Source organism: Emydura macquarii, unplaced genomic scaffold, assembly GCF_026122565.2.
Source record: "Emydura macquarii macquarii isolate MOO-44397 ecotype Brisbane River unplaced genomic scaffold, CSIRO-AGI_Emac_v2 contig_1027, whole genome shotgun sequence".
Taxonomy (NCBI): Eukaryota; Metazoa; Chordata; order Testudines; family Chelidae; genus Emydura; species Emydura macquarii.
The window spans coordinates 9,047,362-9,062,321 of NW_027131164.1; the positions used below are offsets into that span (position 1 = coordinate 9,047,362).

Below are 14,960 nucleotides of genomic sequence, written 5' to 3' on the forward strand. Positions count from 1 at the left end.
AACTATGTCGCTCGGGGTGTGGATTTTTCATATCCTTGATCGATGCAGCTGTGTTGACTTAACTCTTTAGTGTAGACCTAAGTTGGAATTGAAAGGGTTTGTTCCAATTAAATTCTAAATTATTACGCTTGTAGTCTCAACAGTTACATCAGTGGACATAAGGACTTGGGTCAGATTCTCAAAAATGTTCAACAGACGACAATTCCCAATAGGCTAGATAAGGAGGCCAGATTTTCAAAAGGGCCCAACTCTCTTTGAGAACAGAGAGAACTAAAGTGTGGCAAGCACTTCTGAAAATCTAGGCCACCTGTATGTGCTGGGCCATCACAGGTCACTCAGCTAAGATACTTGGTAACTAGTAGTGTGACCAGATAGCAAGTGTGAAAAATTGGGATGGGGTGGAGGTTAATAAGTGCCTATATAAGAGAAAGCACTAAATATCGAGACTGTCCTTATAAAATTGGGACATCTGGTCACCCTAGTAACTAGTTTGTTCTTCTGGGTGTCACAGTTAATAGGTCTAACTGTTGGTCAGTTAACAGGGCAATGATGTAAACCTCTTTAAGTCACATGATGCAGCTTCTGTTAAATAGTTTAACAATCCAAAGGTATAATAAGTCACTGTTGTTTTGCCCTTCTTTGTTTTTTTGAGCCAAATATAAGAAGTTATAATTTTCTAGATATAGAAACAGTAACTTGTCTGAATTTCTTACAGAAGTTTGTAATGCTCTTTTTCTGTTTATTTAGGTGCTGTTTACAACTTATTGTAGACTGCCCCACTGCTATCCAAGAAGAGCTAGATCTCATTTGTGCTCTTAGGTATCTTGAAGAGTTTGGTGTGACAATCTTGCCATTACAAGGTACAGTGTGTTACTTATGTCCCATATGTGATGGCTTGGTGGAACATGGCTCACAGTTCATTACCTGAAAACTGGTTTATTTATAACTCTATCCCGCAAAGCATTTAGGCATGTGCATAAAACATAGGAGTAGTCCAGTGAAGTCAATAAGACTCTGTATGTGCATAAATTTTAAGCTTGTGCATAAGTGCCATGCTGCATAAGAGTCTTAATATGCTTTCAGTTTGTTAAAGCACTTTGGGGATCCTTTGAGAGGGAAAGACACTGTGTAAATGTAATTTGTTTTCATGAAACTATTTTGTAAAGTTAGGGGCTTGATCATCAATGGTTGAGCACCAACAGCTCCCACTGACTGCTATGGAAACTATACTTGTTCAGCACCTCTGAAATGATGCCTAGAATATTCATACAACATTAGTTACCTTAAAAACAGCCTTTGAGAGAGTCCTGTTTTTTTTTTTTTTTTTATCTGCAGGAAGTTGCAGTAGTAGACAGTAATTTTCTTTCTTTAGCAGATTGCTGTGTGGTTTTATATATTCTGGTAAAACAAAATGACAATCAAGTCAGCATTTGCAGTAGATTTCCTTTGGAGCACTCTTTTGATTTCAAATTTAAATTTTTGTGTGTGTGTGTGTGTTTGCTATTTTTTTTAAAGTGGTATGGAGTTTGCTTCACCCCTCCCCCCCCCATTGCAAATATTTTTTGCAGATATATTTCACTAGGAAAAAATAAGGGCTTCTTGTGCTATAGAATTGAAGAATAAAAAGGCTAGTTGCTAAACCTTTCTGTATTCTGCAGTTAAATGACTATTATTATTTGAGGTGAATTTATTTATTTTGTTCACATTATAAAAGACCTTTAGTGATATGAATGGTTCTCTTATGCCTGTTTCACTTACTGAAACAGAGGCATTTAAAAAAAATCTCATTGGAATACAGTTTTAATATCACCTGTAGCATATCCAATTTGCCTTAATTACTATTTGTGAAATGAAGCCTATTATTTTTAATGGTACTGCTTTATCCTTCTTTTCAAAACCTTTCAGATAAATTCATCTAGTAAAGGAATAAAATCTGTTTTCAAGTTTTTATGTATATCTGCAAGAAATTTATTCACGCTAGACATTATCATACTGTCATTTAAATATTTTAAAGATGATATTAAAGTAGCATTAGGAGTAAGACACTACTTAATGCATAAAAGGAAGGAAAGAATTAAGTTGTGGGTTTCCTTAATATACTCTGTTGCGCTTGGGTATTGCAGCGCATACAATATAGTAGTTTTTCAGGACTTCTCAAAACACTGGGGAGAGGAATGAATGAATACACACCACACACTTCCTTTCTCTCCCCCTCTCCTATGCAGTATCATCTTGCTCAGTAGGATTTTAGAATGCTGTCACAACCTTTCTCAGAATTTCTCTGTGGGTATAAGTTTAAGCCTTTGATTTATTTTACTTATACCATTTTGTTTTTAATTTAATTAGGTTGGCTTTTCTTAGCCTAACTACCTGTAGTCCCTTTTTTTGCAACAAATTGAGTAGTAATCTCTAGTTAATTGCCAAAATGTGTACGAGACTCGCGATATATTTTGTATATAATAAAATAGGTCATCATATCTGTACTTCTGGATATCATCTTCCCCCTCAAATAGTCTTTATCAAATTTCATTTTCTCTCTCCATAATCTATATCAGATCTTCTTGAGACAATGGCTCCTGTCTCTGCTTTCATCAACAAAGATTTCTTTAATCTTTCAACTCTTTTTTTCTTTTCTTTTTTCCTCTTTGCCTCTTTAGTTTACTTTCTTCTCTGTGTTTCATTATCAGTTTCCCAATCATCTCTTTCTTTCTGGTTTTTCTTCCAGTTTTTGTTACATCTTCTTTCCTTTTTATTCCTTCCTCAGTCTTTGTCTTCTAGTCCCACAGCTCTTTCAGGTGAACCTTTACTTGCCAGTACTCTTTAGACAGAGTTTAGGTGACCTTGAACTAATGAAAACTAATTAAATTGATCAAGTCCTGAAAGGTTGCATTTGGGAGGGATGGGCTATGTCAACCATCTTAGCCATTCAAGAGTTTGAAATGAATTTTTTAGTGTTTCATGATGCCATAGATTGAAAAGATCTATCTTAAATGCAAGACCCTACTTTTAATACTAGTTTGCAAAATACTCTTGAAACTTTACCATCCCGGTTGCAACATTGTCTCACATTGTTACCCCAACACTGATGCTAAAAAGAATATATTAGTTGCCTGTTTTGTTTTTTGTTTTTTGTTTTTTTAAATACTGGGGTTAATGAGCAAGTAGAATTTTGAAAGGCTCTGTTAATACAATGTTAAGAGACCACAAAGGAAACATAAACTGGAAGCAGAAGAAGTAAATGATTTAATAGTGTAGGAGCTGCCAAGAACCAGCCTACCCATTCCAGAGGCTGGTTCAAATGTTTTAAAAAAATTAAACATTTCCTTGTTGTGGATATAAAATGTTAACCTTAAGGCATTATTTAGTTAGATAATCAATATATTTATTTATCCTGCCAGTTGTACCACAAATTTGGGCCAAATATAAGTGGTTTTTTTTTTCAATCCCACCTGTCCTTTGTTAGTCCTGGTCTACACTGGCAATGGAGGTCGACGTAACACTGCTTACGTTGACCCCCTAAAGTATGCATCTCCACTGGCACGTAAGTTCCGTCGATTTAAAGCACAGTAAAAGTCGACCTAATAAAACTACCTCTGCAAGTGGCGTAGCGCTGAATTTGAATTTCATGGGTCTAATTTGCGTCAGTGTAGGCAGAGTGCAACGTAAATCGATGATATTGGCCTCCGGGAGGTATCTCATAATGCCCCATTGTGACTGCTCTGGACATTCATGCTCTGCTGTAACATGGCTACGTACACAGGAAATAGCTCCTCCCCTCAAGCCCTGGGAAATTTTGAATTTCCATTTCTGGTCTAGACAGCGTGGAGAGAGCTTTGTAGCTGAAACTGCTCATGGTGACTGCATGGCCCAAATGTGCTCCAGCTTGGCATCTACCAGAGGTCTTGGATCTCATCAGTCTGTGGGGGGAAGAGTCTGTTCTGGCTCAGCTCCGAGCCAGCAAAAGAAATCTAGATATGTACGAGAAGATATCTCGCAGCATGTTGGAGAAGGGGCACAACGGAAGCGCAGCAGTGCCGCATTAAGATCAAAGAGCTGAGGCAGGCTTATCAGAAAACTAGGGAAGCTAAAAGCAATTCTGGCTCCTCGCCCAAAACATGCTGATTTTATGAGGGGCTGCATGCAGTTCTCAGCGGGGACCCCACCACTGTGCCATCACGCAGCATTGATACCTCCAAAGAATCCCAGTCCAGGACAAATGAGGAGGACTCTGAGGATGAGGAGAGCAGGGTGCAGGAGAGCGGTGTATCTATTCTGCCTGAGAGCCAGGACCTGTTGGTTATCCCAGAGCAGTTCAGCAACACACAAGACAGCAGGACTGATCAAGATGCAGGGGAAGGCACATCTGGTGAGTGTGTGTGGCAAATCTTTTTTTTGCAGTTATCTTCCCAGTCCAGCTTCTTAAATGGAGTTTGTGTTTTTGAGGGGAGGGTCTTACTGGCCGGTGGCAAACTTCAGTGGAGGGTTACTCCCGGAACAGACTATTTATGTGCAGAGGTACGCATCGAGAATTCTCTGTGGATATCTCAAGGAAACTTTCGTGTAGGTAATCTGTTAATCTTTGCAGAAAGTCTCTGGGGAGGGCAGCCTTGTTTCTTCCACCACAGTAGGATACTTTTCCCTGCCACTGTGCTGTTAAATGAGCAGGCATCATCGCGGAACAAACATAGCAGCAGAAGGACCAAGCCTATACCCCGAGCTTGCAGCAAATCTTCCCTTTCCTCCTGCATTACCCTCACGAGACTGATATCACACCGGGTCACCTAGGGAAGGTGGCACCAGTTTAAAGTACCCAACCAATACAGTCACTCCGTTTTATTCCTCTGCCATGGATGGGGTTTCTGTGCGCCTCCCCAAGACTATTCCTGGTCCTAGTACTGTTGCAATGGGCATTATGGATCGGGACACTGGTTGCCCTATGTTTTCTGCTGTTACAATTCACCCGCAGTGTCCTCTAATCTGTTCTGCCCACCTCTTCCCAAACCAGTCTTTGGCATGTTACAGGGGAGCCTGGTGATCTTTCTACTTGCTCAAGTGTGGATTGTGGATTTTATTGCTAATGAAACCTCTCTATAACAGATTCAAGGGCCCTTGCTTACCATGTCTGTAATGCCATTCCGACTCTTAGGAAGCGGGGGAAAAAAAAAAACATGGGATGACGTTCAGCGCACTAATGAATGGCTCTGCCCTGCTGACACAGAGCTCAGAGCCTGGAGGATGTCCTTGTCTGAAAAACTAGACATGGATATGGAACACAGAAGATCTGCACAGGAGCGTGATATGCAGCAGGAGATGTTGTGTATTATGAGGGATAAGTCCAACATGCTGAGGCATCTGGTAGAGCTCCAGGAAGAGCAGCTACAGGACAGACTCCCTGTTCAGCCCCTCCAAAACGCTCCGCCACCTATCGCTTTGTTATCAGCCCCCACTCCCAAGCAATTTAGGAGGAGACTGAGCAGGGTGCAGTATGTACTGCACTCCACACCAGTGGAGACGAGCAGAAGGATGTGATGGCTTCTTTAAGAACTGCACGCAACCACAGTTGCTTGCACATTGATGCTTTACCATGTTAAGTTATCCTCCTTTACCCCCATTAATACAGGTCACAAATAAAACTTTGTAGCATTAAAAAAGTCTGTCTTTATTCATTCATAGTTTGGGCGGCGAGAGAAGGGGAGGGGGCCGCTGGAGCAAGGGTGGGATATGGGAAATAAAGACAAAGCACAGGCATACATTACAGCAGTTCATTGCAAAACTGGTTTTTTAAAGCTTCCTGAAGCGTTTCGCGGTTGGCTCTGAGAATAGCATAGGAATCTGGCTGCTCAAAATTTGCAGCCAGCCTATCAGTCTCCACGGCCCAACCCTGGGAGAACTTTCCCCCCTTTGTTTCACACAAATTATGGAGCACGCAGCACGCAGATATAACTGATGGAATGTTCTTTGCTGATGTCAAGCCTAGTAAGCAGAGATCTCCATCTGGCTTTTAAACAGTCAAATGCACATTCCACCACCATTCTGCACTTGCTGAGCCTGTTGTTGAAACGTTCCTTTTCGCTGTCCGGGTGCCTGTTGTAGGGCTTCATTAGCCAAAGGGTAAGCCGAATCCCCCAAGATCACTATTGGCATTTCCACATCCCCATTGTTTATCTTTTGGTCAGGGAAGAAAGTGCCTGCCTGCATCTTATTGAACAGACCCAAGTTCCTAAAGATGCGCGCGTCATACACCTTTCCAGACCAACCCACAATGATGTTGGTAAAACATCCCCTGTGATCTAGAAGAGCCTGCAACACCATTGAGAAGTGTATCTTCTGGTTTATGTACTCTGTGGCAAGGTGGTCAGGTGCTTGGATAGGCATATGCGTGCCATCTATTGCCCCCCCCCCAGTTTGGGAACCCCATTGTGGCAAACCCATCTACTATGTCCTGCACATTTCCCAAAGTCATTACTCTTCTTAGAAGAAGCCTATTGATGGCCCTACACACTTGCATCACAGCAGCTCCAACAGTGGATTTAACGACTCTGAATTGAGTCTCAACTGACTGGTAGCAGTCTGGGGTTGCCAGCTTCCACAGAGTGATGGCCACTTGCTTCTCCACTGTCAGAGCTGGTCTCAAGCAAGTATTCATGTGCTTCAGCACTGGGGATAGCTCTGCGCAAAGTTCAAAGAAAGTAGCTTTTTGTACACAAAAGTTCTGCAGCCACTGCTCATCACCCCACACCTTCATAACGTGGCAAAAAAAAAAAAAAAAAAAAGGCGTGGAAAAAGTGTTTGCAGTTTGTTTGGGACAAGAAGGGAGGGAGGGGGAGGGAGCACATTGCATCATGGGAGGATGACAAGCTTCCCAAAATCCTCTGCGGCTAGTTGCACTATGGGATAGCTACCCATGGTGCAGTGCTTTGAATGTTGACCCAAGCGTGTCAAGAGCCCGGTGCAAGGAGTGTGGTGTGATCATGCTCCTGCAACTTCTAAAATTTGATGGGTGAAAGTCGATTTAAAGTAAATCGACTTCAATCTGCAGTGTAGACATACTCTTAGAATTTTCATCCACCACGTATCACTGTAGTAGGTGAGAGTGTCTCATGTGTGTGTTTCAAAGAAGAAGAAGAAAAAAAATCCCTCTCCCCTCCTTCTCTGCCAGCCAGAACAAGGGTTGGGGGCCTTTGTCTTTTCTCCCTTCCCCTTTAATGATTCCATTTCTACATTGTATGAGTATATCTTTGCAGTAAGGATTGAGACCTAATGAGAGGAGCATTGAGAGCTTCCAAAGTTCATGCCTTGACTCTTATGCTACTCTGGCCTGTATTAACAGTCTTTCACTTTAACAGGCTATACAATTCACCAGTGTTTTTTATCTTCTTAGTTTCAAGAAGACTGACATATTTTACAGGTGCAGTCTTGTGTTCAGCTGTTGAGCTTTTCCTATATACATAAAATGTAAAAGCAGTCTTGTTCTCATATGAGAAACAGAGTTGCCCATCTGAATTAATGGCTTTAAAAAAACCAGTGACATGATTATAAAGCTTTTAGGACTTTTTAATATTATGTGTGAAAATTGCTTAAATAACTTTTTACACTTTCAGGGTAAAGGGCCAAGTTCAAACATTAAGTTCTTAATTTCGTTCTGTTTTTTTACTTCAAAGGGGTGCTACTTACAGCATTTGAATCTTAAAATGGGATTTCTTGTACCTTTTAAACTTTATTGGAACCATCTAAGGTACAAAATAGCCAGTGGGGTTGCACCAGTGTAGAATTGGTGTAAATTATTGCCTGTTCAGGACCATAAATCTATTAGTTTTTATCTCTTAAGTTCTGGGCCAAATTCTGTTCAGTTACATGAGTGCAATATCTTTTAATTCAAGTAGAGTTAGGCATAATTTATACTGGTGTGTAGGCTCAGGGAGGTCAGTTTAAAATCTTGGGGTGTGATTTTACTGAAGTGGTCATCATTGGCCTAACTGCTGTTACTGAAGTAAGTGGTAGAACGCCAAAGTTAAACCAATACTGAATACATCTGAAAATTCCCATCCTTGATATTTATGAAACCACAATATTGGCCTGGAGTGTGTTGTTATTTTTAATTAGAATGAGAAATACTCTGACAAATTTAACTGCTGCAATCAGTACATGCTAAGGTTTTAATGGTTCCTGCTAATGTGTTGCATTACAGAACCTACAAAAAAAATCTGTAATTTTTTTGTTTCTTGTCTTAAATCTTTACTCTGCTTGACTCTTGGCAGCTTACTATTTGATTTCCAGAGACCCTTTATAAAATTTGCAATACATGGCTGCTTTTATGTTGTTCTTATTGATGTGTCTGTCTAAAAGAGATTTTTCTAATATAGATCTAATATGCTAATATTGATTTTTTTCCTGCATAAATTAATTTCCTGCTCATTTAATTAAGTATTAAGTAGGCAGGTTTGATGGCTAGTGCTCTGTATGTTCTCTTCAAAGCTTGTCTAGTAATATGAAACAGTCTCATTTTTAGAGTTGGAAGCATGCTCAAAACAATTTGAAGGTCAGTACTGCTATAAAATATAAACTTTAGTTTTCTATTATTGTATAGTATATAGTTTTATATACACTGTAAAAATTCGTTTTGCTAAACACGTTATTAACCATCAATATTAAAATGTGTAATGTAGGTAATTGTTTGCAATTCCTGTGAAAATGTGCTTTAAAATCCTTATGCAAATTGGAGGCTTTTCAGGATAGCCAGGGGAGACATATTTTATGTGTTTGTGAAGGATCCTCTGCACTATAGTCGTTTGTTAAACTGTGACAAGTGATTATAATACCTTTGACCATTTCCCTACGCCATTTGTTCTTTTAGTCCAGAAGATCTGAATGGCATCTCTTACCTGCAGCAAAGTGATGTTCAAAATAGTGCACATTATTTATTTATTTGTATTTATGTAACACCTAAAAGTCCTAATCATGGGCCAGGGCCCCATTGTGCTAGATGCTGCACAAACACAAAACAAAAATACAGTCTCTGCCCCAAGGAACTTACTTAAATTACTTGCAGTACTATAAACCAACTTTCAAAGACTGCAGATGTAAACCTCACTTTTCCCAACTCTCACGATTTTACCAGTCTTGTGAATTTTGGTGTTTCTCTTCAGGCCCTACTGGAGGCATGTGTGGTTAGGGGGAAATCTCAGTTTTCACTTGAAAAGTTTCTAGCTCTCGTGGTGGTGGAGAAAGACTTGAAAATGTGACTAAAGCATATTCTAGACCAGTGTATCCTAGCTGATGTGCCACTGCATGCTGATATGCCACAAGGCCCAACAGGTGTACCACTGAATTTTTTTTAAACTACACATGAGAACAAAAAAACCTTCCCTTGTATTTTAGTTAGTGTCAAAGCTGAATTGCATTCTCTACTTTTGCTAACTGGGATGAGGCCCCTTTCAAATGTTATGTATGAGTCACATTCCATTCCCCAAAGTGAGATTACAATAGCAAATTTGAGTCCTGCTGAGTGGGGATTGGGAAAGCCGCCTTCTGTTTGGCCATTTGTCACACTACCCCACCTCCTCTAGGAGCAGGGCAACTAATTTGAGCTCAATCTCCCTCTCCTCCCCTGGCTTGGCTCCTCTGCCCCTCCCTCTCCTGCATCCACAGGCTTGGGCCAGAGGGGAAAGCCCTTGGAGCGCAAGGTGTGCTGCAGCAGAGAAAATGTTGGGAATCACAGTTCTAGATCCTCAAAAACTAGAAGACAAAAAACGGAACCATTGTTTTTTTTTTTTAAAATAATGGTTTTTAGCCAATGACATATTATGATATTTGAGTGGATGGGGTTGGCAATACTGAAATTTTGTGTGTGTGTGTGTGGGTTTTTTTTTTTAAATTACCTAGTTGTGAATGACAGATGGGTGTCCGTGTGCATAATTCTGTCTTGGGTGCACACGGGTGTGTTTTTGTTTATGCAGCATGAGTAACTTTGCCTGCATTTTAAACAAAAAGTGAACACAAATTAGAGAAAGTTTGTGCATAAGATCTCCCTTTAACATAATGTATTTTCTTTAAACAGTGCGTTTATGTTCTGATCGACTCAGCCTCATCAAGGACTGTATTGCTCAGTTGCCCACAAACTACAAACAGTCTGCCAAGCTGCTGGGACTTGCAGATTTACTGAGAGTTGCAGGTAAACTGTTGTAAATGTTAATCTGCAATACACGCATCCCTGATATGCTCAAGGGTATTTGAGTTAATCATTAGCATGTACTCAAGGATGTCACTGAAGTGTCCTCTGGAGGAGCAGTCTTCAAAGAAGACTGATATATTTTACAGGTGTGATCTTGTATTCAGCAGTTATGACCTTCCTTAATACATAAAATAAGAACAACATTGTTTAATTTAGATTTTGAGCCAAAGATCATATAAAATTGGATTGACAGGTGAGAATATTTTATGATGTAGAATCAATTGCTAGTATTAAAATTCCAGTAAATCTCTTGTCCCTGTCAAGTATGCTAGTTTGATTTAACAGTCCTCTTCATGTAAGAGAAGAAAAGTTGAGTGTCACATAAATCATGTTGTTATACTGAAGTTTGTGTGCAGTTGATTTAGCATATTTGTATGGTGAAGGTAATGTGTTAGGGCTGAATGCTTATTTAAGGTTCTGAACATCTTGCAGGATTGGACTCGCAGTACAATGGTTGTTCCATATTGAATTTTCTGCTTCTGCAGAAAAGGAAGGCAGGTGAATTGGGCATGTTTCCCCAGACTCCTCTGCTGAAATGTTATGTTCATGTTTATGTTTAATGCTAATAATACCTAGAACTCATATATTGCTCTTTTCACCTATAGATCAATACAGATGTTGCTATTGGTATTTTAGAGGCATCACTAGAGACTTTATGGTTATGATTGTGTTGAAGTGTTGGGTGTTGCGTAGGGAAACTAGCCTTTTCTTTGACCCCCCTATACATTATGCTTCCCACCATCAAGATCAAATCATGGGCTTCCCTTTTACCTCCTTCATATTGTTTCTGCTAAATTATTGTTTCATTTATTTTAATCTTTACAAGGATATTGGTGTGCATGAAACTTATTTTCCCCAGACTTTGGACGTGAGGTGTGAGACCAGCATGTGTTCTGAGATGACTTACATAAAGTCTCATGAATCTTGTTGGTTTCTTTCATCACCTTTTCAAAGAATAGCTCATGATGCAAATGAAAATAAAATACTAGCTTTTATCAGTTAACTTAATAGAAATGCATCTGTCGTGAAGCATGACCATGTGATAGCACCACTCTATTGCCTATACTAGCTGTCTTATTACATGCTCCTTCTGTCCCTTTCTCTGTTGCACTTGTAAATATTTATACTTTAAAATAATTTCTTGAATATTTACAAGTGCAGTGAGGCGTAGGGGACGTACATTTGGAGGCATTGCATGGTTTCAGGGAAGAGGTTGTGGGCGACTGAGAGTTATGGATGGCTGAATAGGATTGTGAGTCCTAGCGAAGATGGAGAAGGAGTAACAGGAAGTAACATTGTCTTTTCAGTTTGCTTAACAATAATGTCATATGATAAATTAGGGTCACCTAGTTATAGGTATTAAAATAATTTTGTGCTTATGAGTTTGTGAGAGTGTTTGGATATACACACGCTCACAAATATAAATATAAATAATGTGTAGATAAAATTAAATAATTCTCTCTCAAAAGACAGGATTACAGCACATTTAAACAATAACAACAAATTGAGTATCTCAGTTAAACTAGACTGCATTGTCTTATGTTTTGAACTCATTTTGTTGCCCTTCTCCCTCCTGCAGAAGTGGTGGTGGTCAGATTAATCATGTTGCTTTTTCTTTTGTCTACCCACTAACCTAAATGATAGGAGGAAGGAGAAGTACAACCAAAGGAACTTAGATAAAGATAAAAAGAAACATAGTGGATATTTCAGCCAATAATGGGACTCTTTGTGCATTAATACTTATGTTTTCTCAGCATACCAGGCAACTCTCCGTGACTTCAGAGATAAAATCTCAAGTATAATAGTGATAGTCACTTCCAAGATAAATATGGAATTTAATGGAAATAAATGTATTTCAAGAGCCTATCTCACTGAGCATAACACTGTACTTTAATGGTTGCTAATATTGTGTCTCTTGGCAGAATAAATGTATATAACTATGTGTTCCCATGTTTTGGTTAATAGGTTCCACTTTGTAATAGCACTTCAAGTTGTGGCTGATTATTTTATGTATAAAATCACTCGACATTTGGCTTTATGCTTTTACTGCCACTGGAGGTTTACATTGCACCAAGTCTGTTTGTCTTATTGCATAAATGGAAATATTCTTTACTGTAGACTTCAGATATGTTCTTGTAATGATCCATACATTGCCTACAGTTAATACCATAATTTTTAATTCATCCACACTCATGGGAATTGGAATTTATTAACATGTGCTCCAAAAACACACCACTTGATTTAAGAAAAATTGGGATTAAGGACTTCTCGCTCTTGATGAGCTATTCATTAGAAAGGAGCATTAATTGCAAAAGAGATTTGAACAGGCTTTATGTTCTATTTAGCAGAGGACAATAGTATATGTTAGCAAGCATGAAATATTCTGGTGCATTACATTCTCAGTTTACACATTAGTGGTGTTTCAGATTGTTTTGTTATGCTATTTATACCTTTAAACACTCAGAAAAAGGTGTTGGAGTTTGGAAGCTGTTGTAAACTAAGATCTGGATGACTCACAAAGTTCTTCTCAGGAACGTATAAATTACCATAATACATCAGACCCATGATGTATCTTGTCCAGTCTCCAGTCTTGAACAGGAACCAGCACAAAATGCTTCAAGGCAAGGTGCAAAAAAATAGGCAGATGTAAAATAATCTGCTCCCCTACCAAACTCCATTCTAATCCCTGATAATTAGACATTGGTTCAAGATGTAAATCTTTGGACTTTAAGTAAGTGATTTTTTTATCCCTTCAGAATTTTTTGTTACTGTTAATTGTTGTAATTAGTTATTATCCATATGATGTGCAATCTTTTTTAAAATCTTGCTAAATTCTTAACCTTGATAACATCATGAGGCAATGACTTCCACAGTCTGATTAATCAGAATTTGGGTTTAAATCTGCCCTTCTCTAATTCTGACATGCCTAGAAATTTCAGCGTTGGCTTGAATGAAAGTTATATGTCCTTGGATAGGTCACTGCATCTCTTTTTAAAAAAATATGACCATGCAGAAAAGCTTTTGGCAAGTACATGGGGAAGATTTTTTTTTTTTTTTTTTTTTTTTTTTTTTTTAAATATAATCACAAAAGCTTTAAAACCAACTGAAATGTACTCTTCAGCCAGAACCTCACACCAAGTTTAAAATTAGTTGATTTTTTGATTAAATTAATAAATCCTTGCAAAACAGGGATTTAAATAGAAATATAGATGCAGCCTTAACTAGTTTGTGAACAGAGCCTTTCATGAATTTTAACAGTCAGTATAAAAATATATGTATCTATTAAGTTATAAAAGCAAGGACATTTATAGAGGGTATGTTTGTATCTAGCTGATCTTTATTATTTTATTAGGTTGCAGCATATCATTAATATGATGAGTAGTTACTATAGATCTCTATAGCTATAACAATATTAACAAATGTTATTAGTCAGTTTGCTTCAAGTTCAGCATTGTGATCTAAAGAGCAGCCCATGCATTCATATTATTTTAAGATATACTAAAATCAAAAGCTATTATATGGATAATTTTCAGCTTAAAATAAAATGTACTTGTTTTCCAAATTAATAGGTTTGGTTCTGTGGTTCATTCATATTTTAAATAGCATCTCTGAACCCTAGCTTTTGTTCTGCACAGTAGGGCAAATTGCATGTGCTGTCTATTTTCACTCCCTGGTTTTGGTCAGTGTGCAGAAACTCGGAATTAATGCAGCCCTGCATCGTCTTACATTGCTGTGTGAACTATCTGGAGTGTGAATCCCACAATTAATGGGATGTATCTATCCCTCATGTTCAGCTGTTACATTAAAAAAAAAAACAACCTTTGTAGCAAACTGGCAGTGTTTGCCAGAAGCATCCGTGCCATTTCAGCAGGGGTAGGCCCTTCTGGGAAGGTGTTAAATAGGTTCTATGGGCTCACTGAGGCAGATGATTTCTTATCGTGTATTCACATAAAGGAGTGAGCCTGACCAACCTGATTGCCTTCTATGATGAGGTGATGGGTTCTGCGGATATGGGGAAAGCGGTGGATGTGATATATCTTGACTTTAGAAAATCTTTTGATATGGTCTCCCATAGTATTCTTATCAGCAAGTTAAAGAAGTATAGGTTGGATGAATGGACTATAAGATGGATAGAAAGCTGGCTAGATCATTGGGCTCAACAGGTAGTGATCAGGCTTGATGTCTAGTTGGCAGCCGCTAACGAGCTGAATGCCCCAGAGGTCGGTGCTGGGACCAGTTTTGTTCAACATCTTTATTAATATTCTGCACCCTTAACAAATTTGCAGATGACACTAAGCTGGAGGAGTGGTAAATACGCAGGAGGGCAGGGATAGGATAGAGAGTGACCTAGACAAATTGGAGGATTGGGCCAAAAGAAATCTGATGAGGGTACAACAAGAACAAGTGCGGAGTCCTGATTTAGGATGGAAAAATTGCATGCACTGCTACAGCCTGGGGACCGACTGGCTAGGCATCAGTTCTGCAGAAAAGGACCTGGGAGTTACAGTGGACAAGAAGCTGAATATGAATCAACAATGTGCCCTGGTTGCCAAGAAGGCTAACGGCTTATTGGGCTGCATTAGTAGAAGCATTGCCAGCAGATTGAAGAAAGTGATTATTCCCTTCTATTTGCCACCGGTGAGGCCACATTTGGAGTATTGTGTCTTGTTTTGAGCCCCCCACTACAGGAAGGATGTGAACAAATTGGAGAAAGTCAAGCGGAGGGCAA

General features: G+C 39.0%; 1 protein-coding gene across 3 annotated transcripts in view; it reads left to right on the plus strand.

Moving 5' to 3' along the window:
* Positions 1 to 14,960, plus strand: part of NBAS (NBAS subunit of NRZ tethering complex) — a 370,484-nt gene that overhangs the window by 136,617 nt on the left and 218,907 nt on the right. For all 3 annotated transcript variants that reach the window (XM_067544745.1, XM_067544747.1, XM_067544746.1), the window contains exons 31-32: positions 748 to 860; positions 10,058 to 10,171. In XM_067544745.1, coding sequence (XP_067400846.1) covers positions 748 to 860; positions 10,058 to 10,171 — 227 coding nt within the window. The remainder of the gene's footprint in view (positions 1 to 747; positions 861 to 10,057; positions 10,172 to 14,960) is intronic.